Raw genomic sequence first — 17490 nt, 5'->3', positions numbered from 1 at the left:
CACTGCTGTTATCCCATATTGTTGTTCAATAACAGTAAACAAACTGTTGACATCCAGTGTAGCCATCAATAATCCACCATATTTGAGCTTGGTGGCCGCAGCTAGCAGCCCCAAGAAATGCCCTGTGTCTCTTAGAATGTTATCTATCTGTTCTAAATATGGTTTAAGTATAAACTCCAACCATATAGAAATATTCTCAGTGACCCACCCTCTCCCCGAAACAATGGGTCTGAGTGGTGGGTCTATCAATGATTTATGTATTTTGGGCATGGCCTTGAATATAGGCGTAACTGGTTTATCTACCTTGAGGAACTCATAGACTTCATGTTCTAACAACCCCCTCTCTAATAAATTGTTTAACTGACTATGTACATTATCTATAATCATTCTAACTTATAAAGGGTTGATGGGTACATATGCTCCATCTAAAGTCAGTGTGTCTAACAATTTCCTTTCATACCAACATGTATCTAATACAACGATGGCTCCCCCCTTATCAGCCATCTTAATGGTAATTTCTTTCTTGTCCATAAGGCCATGCAAAGCAGTCCTTTGTATCGGTGTAAGATTATAATATCTATTAGCACTTCTCTCCTCGAAATATTTGAAAAGGTCATTCTCACAAGCGTTCATGAACAAGTTAAGTGTTGGTGTAAAATTGGGAGCAAATGTGCTAGGGGTCCTAGGACCTATGGCTCCATGGGTTTGGTTATTAAAAATCAATTTTAACATCACGCTCCTACAGAACAACATCAAGTCAAATATAATATCGCTATATACACACTTATTGCTAGGAACAAAGGTCAAGCCCTTGTTTAAAATCTCTAGCTCATCGGTACTCAACACATATTGAGATAAATTATATACAATGCCATCAGACATACTGTTAGTCAATGTAGAGTCCTCCGACGCTTGTCTGCGTTTCTGTCCTCGCTAGGGACCTCTTGCCTGCTCCTTTCCTCCGCACCGGTGCCGGTAGATTCCCCAAAAATGTAGAGCCCCTGCATATGTTTTTGGCCGGGCCCCTGTATCATTGTGGTGAATACTCTCATTTGCTGTCACCACTATGGAGCTAGAAAGGCCCCCTGGAATCCGTATATGTTCTTCCGGCTGTGGAATACGTGTTTCGCTGTTTGGAGAAACACTGTTGGAATGCGAAGCCAGGATATCGTTATTGCTGGGGGTAGTAGTAGCTGTCCCATTACCTGTAAGCATGTTGATCGTACCTTCCCCAAAATTACTGATAGTACGGAATGGGCTATCAGTAGAACTCCTCGTATCGGCTCCATTTTGGTTTAACGAGGTGGACAATGTCGGTATGTTGACAACTGTATCGATGGCCAACGTTGTGCTTGCCTCTGTGTGTACCGCTGACCCCGTCTCTGTAGCTCGTATAGCGTCCGAACGTGTTGTCATCATCACTTAGGGACGTCTAGTTGTTTCAGTTGCTCGTTCTTTGAATCTGGGCCAGACAAAGATATTACCATGGGTAAAATCGGAGTGGTCCCTCCTGATTTTACCTAATTTGACATCTTTAAGTTTATCAGCTTCTTTGGATAATTGTAGCATAACAGTAGAAATTCTTTCTTTGCTTTTGCTGTCTGGAAAATCAGTCTGTAATCGCGAAAATAATGATGTTACTTCTTGCTTCAAAGTCGCCAATTCTGGTGAAAAAAACTTGATCAATAACTTCATATACTCCATACTAGTGTGCAGGTTGAGAGCCTGCCACTGTGCTAGTAAGTCTGGGTATCTGTCGCCCTGTGCTGGCATGCACAGGACTCTCATACCCCTGGGGACAATACCATATTGTAAACAAGCTTCAAGATGAAATGCCTGCCATTGCAGGCGTTGCATTTTACCTGCCTTGTAGTTCCACTCTTTTAATAAATCCTCAAAGGCTCTGTCTACTGCTGCAGGTATATTCCTGTTTTGTAATCCTTCCTTCTGGACGCCAAAGGCCAAATCAAGGAGCGGGTTACCCAGGGTGTCTGTCTTTCCTCCTGATTTACCATAAACAATGCCACCAAGGGCATCAAACGAAATGATGGTACTGTCATCTTTGTTGTTTACAGCATGTTCAGCAGGCATAACGTTACCAAAAAATATGTAGAGCACAAGCAAAAATAACAAGTTATGCTGAAGACCTGTTGTACCAAACCGGATAAATACGAGAAATAAAGTACAGGTCACCGCTGAATTATTCTTTGTAGAATCTCCTTTATTAAAAGTAAGCGCTTTCGGAATAATCCTTCATCAGACATAATACAAAGTAACAAAAGCAGCCATATTTAAAACACAGATCATCCAATCACTTACTCCTAAAAGCCCGCCTTTTTTGTAAAGCAGGTTTAATTGGTAAAACATCGTTAAGACCAGGTGGTCTATGTGCTCTTAAATCTACTATCCACTTGGATTCAGCTAATGCTGTTCTATGCTGAATATCCCCCCCCCTCTCATTGATGGCAATATTTACAATACATCTGAACTTAAAAGTGTGTGTAGGATTAATCTCTATATGTCTGAATAAAGCATTGCTCTCTTGACATGTTCTAATATTACCAATATGCTGTAAAATCCGAACCTTCAGCATGTTATTTGTCATACCTACATAAAAATTTTCACATTGTTCACAATTGGCCATATATACTAAGTGTTTTGTCCTGCAAGTAGCCCTCCCTTTAAATATAAAAGCTTGTGTCTTATCAGGATGTTTATATTCAGTGCCGCTATTAATATATTGACAAGCCTTGCAGTTACCACAGGGATATGTGCCTGCTCTAATGTCTATTGTAGGTCTCTTATTCAAATATGTCTCCTTACATAACAGGTCCTTGAGATTGTTGTTTCTCCTATAATTAAACATGGGACGTTCTGCCACTACGTCCTTAAGACTATTATCACTTCTTAGGATGTTCCAATTGTTCTGAACTATATTGCATATGTCTTTAATATTACTACCATACGTTAAAAGTATTTTAGGTTGTTCCTTCCTGCTACTACATAATCCTGTATCTATTTGTCTGCCAATAACGGGACCTTGCATCCATGGTCTATTCTTTGTCTTCCTATATAATACATTGTTACTAACCACCTTACTAACCATGTTCCTCTCGTAACCCCTATCCAAAAAATGTCCACTCAGCCTAGAAAGTTCCTCATCACAATAAGTATCTTCAGAACATACCCTAGATATCCTACCCACTTGGCTCTTGACAATATTGGGAAAGATATGCCTCGGGTGCATGCTGTCATATGATAACAATGCATTTTGCCAACATTGTTTCCTGTACAATTTCGAGGTGAAACCAAGGTTACTCTGTTCCACACAAACATCCAGGAACTCTATCTGAGTGAAAGAAGTTTTGGCACTAAAGGTCAAAAAAGTGGTGGTGGTGTGGAGAAAGGCTAAAAAGCTCTCAAAGGTAGAAGTGTCCCCATCCCACAAAATAAAAACGTCATCCACAAATCTGACATACAAAACTATGTACTTATTCCATTCCTGATTATTAAGAATTTCCTTGGTTTCCCATTTGGACATAGCCAAATTTGCATATGTATTATATGGTGGATTATTGATGGCTACACTGGATGTCAACAGTTTGTTTACTGTTATTGAACAACAATATGGGATAACAGCAGTGGGTGAAGTAATAAGTAGATTGGGAGCAACTGAGCATAAGCGACTGGTTGTGGAGAATTTACTAGCTTTGGTATTGAACAACAATGTCTTTATAGGACCAGGGTCCATATATAGACAAGCACAGGGGGTAGCTATGGGCACCCCCTGTGCTAATACATATGCAAATTTGGTTATGTCCAAATGGGAAACCAAGGAAATTCTTAATAATCAGGAATAGAATAAGTACATAGTTTTGTATGTCAGATTTGTGGATGACGTTTTTATTTTGTGGGATGGGGACACTTCTACCTTTGAGAGCTTTTTAGCCTTTCTCCACACCACCACCACTTTTTTGAACTTTAGTGCCAAAACTTCTTTCACTCAGATAGAGTTCCTGGATGTTTGTGTGAAACAGAGTAACCTTGGTTTCACCTCGAAATTGTACAGGAAACAATGTTGGCAAAATGCATTGTTATCATATGACAGCATGCACCCGAGGCATATCTTTCCCAATATTGTCAAGAGCCAAGTGGGTAGGATATCTAGGGTATGTTCTGAAGATACTTATTGTGATGAGGAACTTTCTAGGCTGAGTGGACATTTTTTGGATAGGGGTTACGAGAGGAACATGGTTAGTAAGGTGGTTAGTAACAATGTATTATATAGGAAGACAAAGAATAGACCATGGATGCAAGGTCCGTTATTGGCAGACAAATAGATACAGGATTATGTAGTAGCAGGAAGGAACAACCTAAAATACTTTTAACGTATGGTAGTAATATTAAAGACATATGCAATATAGTTCAGAACAATTGGAACATCCTAAGAAGTGATAATAGTCTTAAGGACGTAGTGGCAGAACGTCCCATGTTTAATTATAGGAGAAACAACAATCTCAAGGACCTGTTATGTAAGGAGACATATTTGAATAAGAGACCTACAATAGACATTAGAGCAGGCACATATCCCTGTGGTAACTGCAAGGCTTGTCAATATATTAATAGCGACACTGAATATAAACATCCTGATAAGACACAAACTTTTATATTTAAAGGGAGGGCTACTTGCAGGACAAAACACTTAGTATATATGGCCAATTGTGAACAATGTGAAAGTTTTTATGTAGGTATGACAAATAACATGCTGAAGGTTCGGATTTTACAGCATATTAGTAATATTAGAACATGTCAAGAGAGCAATGCTTTATTCAGACATATAGAGATTAATCCTACACACACTTTTAAGTTCAGATGTATTGTAAATATTGCCACCAATCAGACTCGGGGGATATTCAGCATAGAACAGCATTAGCTGAATCCAAGTGGATAGTAGATTTAAGAGCACATAGACCACCTGGTCTTAACGATGTTTTACCAATTAAACCTGCTTTACAAAAAGGCGGGCTTTTAGGAGTAAGTGATTGGATGATCTGTGTTTTAAATATGGCTGCTTTTGTTACTTTGTATTATGTCTGATGAAGGATTATTCCGAAAGCGCTTACTTTTAATAAAGGAGATTCTACAAAGAATAATTCAGCGGTGACCTGTACTTTATTTCTCGTATTTATCCGGTTTGGTACAACAGGTCTTCAGCATAACTTGTTATTTTTGCTTGTGCTCTACATATTTTTTGGTAACGTTATGCCTGCTGAACATGCTGTAAACAACAAAGATGACAGTACCATCATTTCGTTTGATGCCCTTGGTGGCATTGTTTATGGTAAATCAGGAGGAAAGACAGACACCCTGGGTAACCCGCTCCTTGATTTGGCCTTTGGCCCAGAAGGAAGGATTACAAAACAGGAATATACCTGCAGCAGTAGACAGAGCCTTTGAGGATTTATTAAAAGAGTGGAACTACAAGGCAGGTAATGCAACGCCTGCAATGGCAGGCATTTCATCTTGAAGCTTGTTTACAATATGGTATTGTCCCCAGGGGTATGAGAGTCCTGTGCATGCCAGCACAGGGCGACAGATACCCAGACTTACTAGCACAGTGGCAGGCTCTCAACCTGCACACTAGTATGGAGTATATGAAGTTATTGATCAAGTTTTTTTCACCAGAATTGGCGGCTTTGAAGCAAGAAGTAACATCATTATTTTCGCGATTACAGACTGATTTTCCAGACAGCAAAAGCAAAGAAAGAATTTCTACTGTTATGCTACAATTATCTAAAGAAGATGATAAACTTAAAGATGTCAAATTAGGTAAAATCAGGAGGGACCACTCCGATTTTACCCATGGTAATATCTTTGTCTGGCCCAGATTCAAAGAACGAGCAACTGAAACAACTAGACGTCCCTTAGTGATGATGACAACACGTTCGGACGCTATACGAGCTACAGAGACGGGGTCAGCGGTACACACAGAGGCAAGCACAACGTTGGCCATCGATACAGTTGTCAACATACCGACATTGTCCACCTCGTTAAACCAAAATGGAGCCGATATGAGGAGTTCTACTGATAGCCCATTCCGTACTATCAGTAATTTTGGGGAAGGTACGATCAACATGCTTACAGGTAATGGGACAGCTACTACTACCCCTAGCAATAACGATATCCTGGCTTCGCATTCCAACAGTGTTTCTCCAAACAGCGAAACATGTATTCCACAGCCGGAAGAACATATACGGATTCCAGGGGGCCTTTCCAGCTCCATAGTGGTGACAGCAAATGAGAGTATTCACCACAATGATACAGGGGCCCGGCCAAAAACATATGCAGGGGCTCTACATTTTTTGGGGAATCTACCAGCACCGGTGCAGAGGAAAGGAGCAGGCAAGAGGTCCCTAAGCGAGGACAGAAACGCAGACAAGCGTCGGAGGACTCTACATTGACTAACAGTATGTCTGATGGCATTGTATATAATTTATCTCAATATGTGTTGAGTACCGATGAGCTAGAGATTTTAAACAAGGGCTTAACCTTTGTTCCTAGCAATAAGTGTGTATATAGCGATATTATATTTGACTTGATGTTGTTCTGTAGGAGCGTGATGTTAAAATTGATTTTTAATAACCAAACCCATGGAGCCATAGGTCCTAGGACCCCTAGCACATTTGCTCTCAATTTTACACCAACACTTAACTTGTTCATGAACGCTTGTGAGAATGACCTTTTCAAATATTTCGAGGAGAGAAGTGCTAATAGATATTATAATCTTACACCGATACAAAGGACTGCTTTGCATGGCCTTATGGACAAGAAAGAAATTACCATTAAGATGGCTGATAAGGGGGGAGCCATCGTTGTATTAGATACATGTTGGTATGAAAGGAAATTGTTAGACACACTGACTTTAGATGGAGCATATGTACCCATCAACCCTTTACAAGTTAGAATGATTATAGATAATGTACATAGTCAAACAATTTATTAGAGAGGGGTTTGTTAGAACATGAAGTCTATGAGTTCCTCAAGGTAGATAAACCAGTTACGCCTATATTCAAGGCCATGCCCAAAATACATAAATCATTGATAGACCCACCACTCAGACCCATTGTTTCGGGGAGAGGGTGGGTCACTGAGAATATTTCTATATGGTTGGAGTTTATACTTAAACCATATTTAGAACAGATAGATAACATTCTAAGAGACACAGGGCATTTCTTGGGGCTGCTAGCTGCGGCCACCAAGCTCAAATATGGTGGATTATTGATGGCTACACTGGATGTCAACAGTTTGTTTACTGTTATTGAACAACAATATGGGATAACAGCAGTGGGTGAAGTAATAAGTAGATTGGGAGCAACTGAGCATAAGTGACTGGTTGTGGAGAATTTACTAGCTTTGGTATTGAACAACAATGTCTTTATAGGACCAGGGTCCATATATAGACAAGCACAGGGGGTAGCTATGGGCACCCCCTGTGCTAATACATATGCAAATTTGGTTATGTCCAAATGGGAAACCAAGGAAATTTTTAATAATCAGGAATGGAATAAGTACATAGTTTTGTATGTCAGATTTGTGGATGACGTTTTTATTTTGTGGGATGGGGACACTTCTACCTTTGAGAGCTTTTTAGCCTTTCTCCACACCACCACCACTTTTTTGACCTTTAGTGCCAAAACTTCTTTCACTCAGATAGAGTTCCTGGATGTTTGTGTGGAACAGAGTAACCTTGGTTTCACCTCGAAATTGTACAGGAAACAATGTTGGCAAAATGCATTGTTATCATATGACAGCATGCACCCGAGGCATATCTTTCCCAATATTGTCAAGAGCCAAGTGGGTAGGATATCTAGGGTATGTTCTGAAGATACTTATTGCGATGAGGAACTTTCTAGGCTGAGTGGACATTTTTTGGATAGGGGTTACGAGAGGAACATGGTTAGTAAGGTGGTTAGTAACAATGTATTATATAGGAAGACAAAGAATAGACCATGGATGCAAGGTCCCGTTATTGGCAGACAAATAGATACAGGATTATGTAGTAGCAGGAAGGAACAACCTAAAATACTTTTAACGTATGGTAGTAATATTAAAGACATATGCAATATAGTTCAGAACAATTGGAACATCCTAAGAAGTGATAATAGTCTTAAGGACGTAGTGGCAGAACGTCCCATGTTTAATTATAGGAGAAACAACAATCTCAAGGACCTGTTATGTAAGGAGACATATTTGAATAAGAGACCTACAATAGACATTAGAGCAGGCACATATCCCTGTGGTAACTGCAAGGCTTGTCAATATATTAATAGCGACACTGAATATAAACATCCTGATAAGACACAAACTTTTATATTTAAAGGGAGGGCTACTTGCAGGACAAAACACTTAGTATATATGGCCAATTGTGAACAATGTGAAAGTTTTTATGTAGGTATGACAAATAACATGCTGAAGGTTCGGATTTTACAGCATATTAGTAATATTAGAACATGTCAAGAGAGCAATGCTTTATTCAGACATATAGAGATTAATCCTACACACACTTTTAAGTTCAGATGTATTGTAAATATTGCCACCAATGAGAGGGGGGGGGGATATTCAGCATAGAACAGCATTAGCTGAATCCAAGTGGATAGTAGATTTAAGAGCACATAGACCACCTGGTCTTAACGATGTTTTACCAATTAAACCTGCTTTACAAAAAAGGCGGGCTTTTAGGAGTAAGTGATTGGATGATCTGTGTTTTAAATATGGCTGCTTTTGTTACTTTGTATTATGTCTGATGAAGGATTATTCCGAAAGCGCTTACTTTTAATAAAGGAGATTCTACAAAGAATAATTCAGCGGTGACCTGTACTTTATTTCTCGAACAAGTCATTACCACCCCCTCAAAGGCTAAAAACACAGCTTCCATGAAAGCCGATAACATCCCAGGCTGCATCCTACATCATCTCAGGCAGGAACTCGCAGCACCATTGGGCACCCTATTCAACCTAAGCCTGAGTATTGGTTTTGTCCCAGACTTGTGGAGGATGGCCACCATCAACCTTCTGCACAAAGGTGGCATGTCTACTGATCTAGGCAGTTATAGGCCCATCAGCCTAACTAGCTTGATTTGCAGGGCCATGGAATGCATTATCATGGACCACATTAACAAGGACATCAGCAACCTCCAATTGCTTGATCCCACAAGGTTTAGTTTTGTTAAGTGGAGATCATGCTTGTTAAATTTGGTAGACTTCTTTGAGTCAGTCACCAAAGCCATGGATGAGGGGAAGAAGCTGCATGCCACCTACCTTGACCTGGCCAAGGCCTTTGACCCCATTCCCCACTCGGGCATAATAGATAAACTATCCAAGCTTGGTGTAACTCCATATGTGACCAAATGGGCAGCTAGCTGGCTAATAGAACTCACTCAGTCAAAATAGGGTTAGCTACCTCAAGTAGTAGACCCGTAACAAGCGACGCACCCCAGGGATTGGTCTTGGGGTTCCTGCTGTTTATGAGGTGCAAGCCAAAACCAGAGATCTATGGCTGACCAAGTTTGTAGATGACTGCAAGCTGGCTGCTGTCATTAACTCCCCTATTGATGTAGACATTTAACAAGAGGGTCTCACCCAGACAAATGACTGGTGCCAGAAACACGGCCTCAAACTAAACACCAAAAAATGCATCAGAGTGACATCTCCACAAATGATCATATTAATAACAATGTCCTAAACAAGCAAGTAGTTGTGAGGGACCTGGGCACCCAAGTTGACAACAATCTAACTTTTGACCACCATATTGCCTCCATTGTACGGAGAGCTTTCTACATGGCTCACCTTATTAGTAAGAGTATTTCTTTTAGGAACAAGGAAGTCATAACTTCCCTGTATTCCTCCCTTATCAGGCCCATCATTGAGTATAATGCCCCTTTTGGCATGTACCTCACAAAGCACATGCAGCAGCTGGAGAGACAACAGAGGTTCATGACCAGGAGAATCAAGGGCTTCAAAAATCTATCCTACATGGATAGGCTCTACTTTGTTTCATACAGACTTTTCTGAGGTGATCTATGTCTGGCATACAGAACAATCTCTGACCCCATCTTGATGAAATTGCTGCATATCCGAAAGCCAAACTCTACTTTTGTGACCCGCCCACAAAACCTCAACTTGGTCTGCGACATTAATAAGACTTGCTGGCGGGACAGATTTGTCTTACAGAGACTCCCCCATCTGTAGAATAGACTCCCTCTCCACATCAAGCAGAGTACTTCATTATCCCTCTTTAAGTGGAACCTGGATGACTGGATGGGAAATGGAAAATACACTCCTAAGATTCCACCTGTGTTCCTGCTGGACAGGGGCATCGGACGCTGACTTATGAGAACATGGGCCAATTTATCGGCTAGGCTTAAAAAGGCCTCAGGGCCAGTAGCCTAATAACTTGCTATGAACCCATGATCCCATGAAAAAGGCAAGCTGATCCAGGGAATCTCTAAGATTTTTCAGCCCTCCTATTCCAAATTGTCCAAGGGGGTTTCTTTCTCCTTATCCAATTTTGGCAAAAAAAAAAAAAAAAATTCAGAATAATGAGCCTCAACAAAATACAGGTAAACAGACATTTAAGAAGAAATGGCAAGGGGGTTCCAAAGAGAATTTTCAAACCTTCCAAAATCAAGGACACTCCAGAAAGTCTGAATGTCTGTTCAAGAGTCTTTGTGACCCCTTCCCATTCTGTCCCTTTTTCAACTTACAGAAAGTCTGAATCTCCATTTTTCTCTTTGGCAACAGATTGTTTCTGCAAAATGGATTCTGAAAATCATTCATCAGGATTGCTGATGGCAGTGGGAGGAAATTCTTCCTTTCCAGAGGGTCATTCCTCATCTTGCAGATTATAAAGATTTGTTTCTACCTGTTCTTTATCACATGCTGTCCCAAGGAGTGATTAAACCAGTTGCTCCTTCCCAGGTGAAGAAGGGGTTTTATTAAAGGATATTTCTATTCCCAAAGAAAAGAAATGGTTGGAGACCTGTTCTGGATTTTCCTTTCCTTAATCTGTCTGTGACAGTGGCCAAATTCAAAACGGCATCACTTCACAACATGTTGCCTGTTCTTCCTCTTTTAAGTTTCCTGGTAAGACTAGCCTTAAAATATGTTTATCATCACATTCCTATTCACCCAGACTTCAGGTGTTTCTTAAGGTTATGTGTGTCTGGATCATATTATCAGTTCTCTGCCTTACCATTTGGACTATCCACTGCTCCAAGAGTGCTCACAAAGTGTCTAGCTCCATTGCTAGCTCATTACATGGTATCCACATTCTTCCTTATTTAGATGACTTGCTTATCTATGCAGAGTCTTTTTCAAAATGTCAGAAATTTTTCTCTTAGATCTCATGCACAAACTGGGATTTCAGGAGACATTCAAAAGTGTTTTCTTGAATCTCTTACACAGGATTGTGTTCCTGGAATGTCAGCTAGACACCTCAGTTCAAACAGCATTTCTTCCACTGGAAAAAAATAAATCTTTATTTAGATCTATTCCTAAGGTTTTCTACTCAGACTTCAGTCACAGTAAGGTATACTTCAGGATTTTGGGTCTGTCTCATGGCAGCTATGATTCTCACAATATCCCTGGCAAGACTTCACCTGAGAAAGTTGCACTGGTGTCTAAAATCTCTTTGGTACCAATACTAGGGTTTGTCAGAAGTGAAATCACTTAGTGGAAACAGCAGATATCCTCAAATTGAGGTCTCCAACAAAAAAACAAGTAATCTCCGTGGTATCCCCGAAGTCTCAAAACAACCCACTAAACAAGTGTAGTGGGTCCAAAAACAAAACAGTGTAAGAAACTTCTCTGTGTGGAAGATTTTCAGTCCATATATATCTAGTTAATCACTGTATATTAATAAGATCAGACAATAGTAGTAGAGGTAGCAAACTTAAACTCGTCTTAAGTCAAAACAAAACAAAAAATAATAATAGAAAACATATAATTGTACAGCATTACTAATTCAAAAATAATCCAAGCAAGGCAGGCAGTCTGTTTCCAAGGATTTTCGACTGGAAACAGACTGCCTGCCTTGCTTGGATTACTTTCAAATTAGTAATGCTATACAATTATATATTTTCTGTTGTTATTTTTTGTTTTGTTTTGACTTAAGATGAGTTTAAGTTTGCTACTTTTACTACTATTGTCTGATCTGATTAATATACAGTGATTAACTAGAAATATATGGACTGAAAATCTTCCACACAGAGAAGTTTCTTACACTGTTTTGTTCAAATTAAGGTCTTCCCTTCTCCCTCCTTGCTACAAAGCAGTCAGTCACCACAGATGCATCATACTTTGCTTGGGGAGCAGTTTCCAGTGAGATAAATGTGCATCTGGTGTGGACACCAAGGACAGACAGAAGCACATAAATTTCAAGGAGATGCTTGCCCTGATCAAGGCACTCAATTCTATGAACCATCTTTGGTCCCGAGAACCTCTTCAAGTAGTTACAGACAATACCTCATTTACCCCCTTGCAGACTAGCCATGTTAGCTTGGAATATAGCTCCACAGCACACTCTCACTCTACAGACATTCTAAATTCCATCAGTGCAACATTGTGTGGCAGAAAAACAGAGCAGGACCAGGGAAGATCCTCACAAATGGAAACTAGATCCATGGGTCTTCCAAGATTTGATCCATCTGTGGGGAACTCCTCAAGCAGACCTTTTTGCCTCCTCTCTGAAGTGGGGAGGTTCTGAGAATACAGCCAAAATTCTGTCCTAGGACCCATGCAAGAAGGCCTGGAAGACAGATGCCTTTTCTTTTCTTTGGACAGGAATGTTCCTGTATGTCTTTCGGACCTTTCCATTAATATCCAGGGTACTTCTGAAGATTCAGAAGGAATACCCCAAGATCATTGTGTTGCCTCCATTGTGAGCCAGGCAACCATGCTGTTCCTTCTTTTGGAAATGACCATGGCAATTACCACAAACTTCCTCACAGAATGGATCTACACACACAAGAACAGGGGGTTTTGATACACCCCAGCATCAATCATTGTCAATTGACTGCCTGGATGCTAGGGTATTAATTCCATTTAGGCAGCTGTTTTCTGATGACATGCAGTAAGTACTAATGGAGATACGAAGCATGTTACTTGAAAATCATATATTAGCAAATGGAAAAGGTTTTCTGGTTGGTGCTGACAGCATAACCAGCACCCATTCAGGGCTAGTTGTTTTCTGGTTTTCCAATGTTTGTGTGAGTTTTCCTTTGTTATTCCTGTATCAAGGTTATTTTATTGCCCATTTCAGCATGTCTGCTCATGGATCCTCCTCTTTTAAGGCAGTCACATGTCAAAATGTTCTTAAAAGGGGTTGTGCTTAAAAGGCCTCCAAGTAAACTGGTGGCCCCTCCTTGGGATCTTAATTTTTCATTAGAGAAACTAACACTTCTCCATTTAAACCAGCTAATCTGGTTGACTTTAGGTTCTTAACATGGAAATCAGTTTTATTGATTGCTCTGACCTCTGCAAGAAGGGTATCTGAGTCTCAGGCTCTTATGGTAAATCAACCCTAACTCATTTTCCATAAGGACAAGGTTTCTTTGAGAATTAAACCCTCTTTTATGCCTAAAGTGGTATCTGAGTTTACTTTAAGTCAAACTATCCATCTCTCTGATTTTTTTCCTGAACCAAAAATGAGGGAAAAAGGATACTCCATAATTTGGATGTCCACCAATGACTCAGGTGCTATATTGACAGAACAAAACCTTTCAGATTATTGGATAAACTGCTCATTTCTTGTGAAGGCAAGAAGAAAGGACAACTAGTGTCAAAACAATATTCACTATGACAAATCTATTGAGACAGGGTCAATGCCCACTCTACATGGACCTTGGCTTTTTCTATGGCTTCATGGAAAGATTTTTATTCTAGAAGTATTCTAGAAGCTGCGTACTTGGTCCTCCCTACATACTTTCGCAAATCACTATAAGCTAGATTCCTACTCTAGGTCTAGATCATGCTTTGCTAGGACCATTCTCCAGGGGCTACTGGACCCTTTTCCTTCCACTTCCCAGATTTAGTTAGGTATGGTAATCTACCCATATAGCTAAGGTTATTGCAGAGGTGATCAATATGAAGAACATAGTACAGTTATGTTAGCTGAACTAACATCCCCCCTTGTTTTTTCTTTTGATAGTTTTTTTATGCCAAGGTGCAGACATTTATTTTATATTACCCCTAGCTTTCTCCTCTCGGGGTGGAAATCTCTGAAGGGCTTCACACCCAAATTTGTCTTTCAGTCATCTTAACAGTTTGGGCATGTGGAAGGTGCCCTGAAACTTTGGAACTGGCCAGCTGTTATATTCTTGGCAGGATATAACCCATATATCTAAGGCTACTGCAGCAATGATAATTCAAACATCTACTGTTATGGTTAAGTTGATCTTATACAACTGTACTTTATCATGTACTTAAACTCAAACATAGTGGCTGAAAATGCTGAAAAGTATTGAAGTTATGTGGAATACAAAATTAAAAACCGATCCACGTCTTAATCCTAGATTTATTTTATCAATTTAACTTCTCATTACAGTAGAAAATTAGATTAGCATTGATAACATTTAAGAGGTTGCTTTTAGAAGACCGAATGGGTAATCCTCTTCCAGTTTCTCCTAACCAGGAATCATTGTAGATATGTAGTGAATATCTGAATTTTTGTGCACAAAGAAAAAAATCTTTAATTTCAAAGATGCTAGTGATCTTTTATTTTTTGTTTAGCAGTGGTTTTTAGAAGTCTACCCTTCATGAGATGTTATTTCTTCCCCTTCCCCTTTGCTTCTTTATCTTAAAACCATTTTCTACAATTTTTACTTAGTGATTGCTATTTAAGCAGAATATTATTTTGCTTTATGCTGCATATAATTGTCTAACATTTAAAAGAAATACTGGAGTAGTCCCTGACAGCATTACTAATACGTGGCTTTAGGACAGATGCTCACTGCAGTACTACAAATACCACAACAAATGTGAATACTACACTGCTGCTGGTGAATGGGTCACAGTGTCAGCTGATACCATTAATGGTGTGATAGAATGAAACACAATAACTTTTGGTGCTAGAATTATGGCTTCTTTTGAGAGAAGAGTCAATTTACAGTGAAATTGCTAATATGTGTGATAACATTGGCACAAAACTTAATGATATATTTGTTGCATCACAGTAGCAGCTAACAGTAAGGCTTGCAGACAGCACAAGAACAGATGCTGGCAGAAGTTATATACTATCAAAAAATGCAAATATTGCTTGTAGAGAGTATTGGAATGGCAAGGAATAACACTTTCCAATGGGCAGTGTAAAACATTGCTTCACAGCAATACTAATAGGTGGTGTTAGAGTGAGATCGACTAACATGATGACAATCTGTACTAGTAGACCAGCTTATCACACATTACTAATAGAAAAAAAGCTGCTGTTATCATTATTTTATGGTACTGGTAAACAGGTTATACCATTTCTGATATACTGTTACAACACAAATCAGCTGCTTCTAGAATGTGATATGACATGGTGCATGGACAAAATTTGTTGCTAGCAGACATGTACGAGCATGAAAATTATAATATTAAGAGAATATGGTCTGAACAAAAACCTGCAAGCTCCAACATAAACTAAAAGCTGCCTAGTATTACAGTCAGATGATATTAGGTTATTACTTGATAACTCAAGCAGATAAAATTACTATCATAATGTAAAACAAAACCTTATAGCACTGCTGGCAGATGTGCAAAACAAAAGCTGTTAACTTGAGCTTTTGGGCATGATTTGGTAGAACTGCTGCAGTGTAGACATGGAACAAAAGGTGACAGTGGTATTGATAAATAGCATTGAAGTGGTTGCTGAGATATGTGTAGTGGTACCAGGGGAGTAGGCTAATGTGCCACAGTGTCCCTGAGCTGGAGTCATCATTACCTCTGATCAGTACCTCATCATGTGCAGGTCATAAATACATCCCAAAGGAAGAAGCACCTGCATTGTACCTGTTAGTGCTGGTTTTTGACAGTAAGCTTCAATCTGCAGTGCTGACAGTTTCTTGTTCTTATTAGCACTAATGTATCAGTAGGTCAAGAAAGTCTGAAGTGAATGTGATCCACATTCTAACAATCCAGCCTTTAAATAGATTATAGCAGACTAAACTGTCATGTTACTTCCATTCTGAAGTCATTTAAGTAGAGGAAAACATTATCTGCTTACACTCTGCCTCCTCCTTCTGTGGCTAAATTTGCTGTGTCTCCCTTGAGCAGTCACACCATCACTCCTGCTATCAGTTTTTAACCATGAAGGTCTAATAAGCTGTCTTTCCATTACTGTGTTTTCTCCTCTTATAGGTATGCCAAGTATTACAAGAAAGAAGATGGCACAGAGTACAGAACGCTACTGAAAGCATTTGGAATTCGAATTGATGTGATAGTGTACGGTAGTGTAAGTACTTAAGTATTCAGAGAACTTATGCAGTGCATGCATCGGTATGACATCTCTAGATTTGTGTTACATTTAGGGTTTGTTTTTTAATATTTGTCTTAATTATCCCTGTAGATCACAGTGATGTCATGTAGCCCATCAATACCTTCCAGTATCATAACCATTGATGAAACAATTGCAACTACGTCAAGGGTGCTCCTGATCCAAGTACTAAGTGGACACAGGTCACCAGAGGGCCAGGCAGGCTGTGTGGTATAAAACAACCAGTGACTGATCTCCTTCTTAGGGAGGGGTCATTCTTCTATCATGCCACAGGCAGAGCTCTAAGGTCTTCCTTGAGTAACCAAAGCATACATAATACATTTTATGGTTAGTGGATTGTGAGGTCAGTGGGCAAGGCACCATTGACAATGTATGATCAATATTCTGGATACTGGAGAACATGCCTCCTCTTATGTGCTGCCTGAGGCTGAGTCTGCCTGTAAGGCTCAGTCTTCCTTTCCATATTCTGACAGTCTTCAGAATAGCACAAGTCCGTGATGGAGGCACCATTCAGCAATTCATGTTTCAAAGGGTTTTGTCAATGGACAAAATATGATAGAATTGCTATTGGTGATAACAGACTTCACTGATGTAGGCCATGGTGCTGGAAAACAAAAACTTTTATTAATTCACAAAAGTGTACATATGCAATACCCGGATGACATCTACCACTGTTGTGCCTAGCTGAAACTTAACAGTTATCTTCCTCATCATATTTTGCTTAGCTAAAATCCTACCTCACAAATACTCAGATTGACCCTCTCAACTTTTAGCTAATACTTCCTTGCTTATTTTATGTGTGATTTTTTTGTATTAGCCACTAAAGGGTTAATTATTACACTTTGGGTTTATCTCTGACCACTACTTAGAAGACACTTACAAATAAGCATACCATACTGACTTGTAATACTGTAATCGTACAGATTTGCGTTTGAATCCTATATCCCCCATATCGGTTTA

At 39.6% G+C, this 17490-nt stretch overlaps 1 protein-coding gene across 1 annotated transcript in view; it reads left to right on the top strand.

Moving 5' to 3' along the window:
• The window catches only part of P2RX3 (purinergic receptor P2X 3), a 684798-nt gene that overhangs the window by 441188 nt on the left and 226120 nt on the right, over positions 1 to 17490 (top strand). Inside the window, exon 10 of the mRNA XM_044084177.1 lies at positions 16395 to 16488. Coding sequence (XP_043940112.1) covers positions 16395 to 16488 — 94 coding nt within the window. The remainder of the gene's footprint in view (positions 1 to 16394; positions 16489 to 17490) is intronic.

The sequence above is a fragment of the Protopterus annectens genome, chromosome 9.part0 (assembly GCF_019279795.1).
Source record: "Protopterus annectens isolate FY-2018-M chromosome 9.part0, PAN1.0, whole genome shotgun sequence".
NCBI classification, from domain to species: Eukaryota; Metazoa; Chordata; order Ceratodontiformes; family Protopteridae; genus Protopterus; species Protopterus annectens.
Note: the sequence above shows the minus strand (reverse complement) of the source record. Positions and strands in the feature narration are given on the sequence as shown.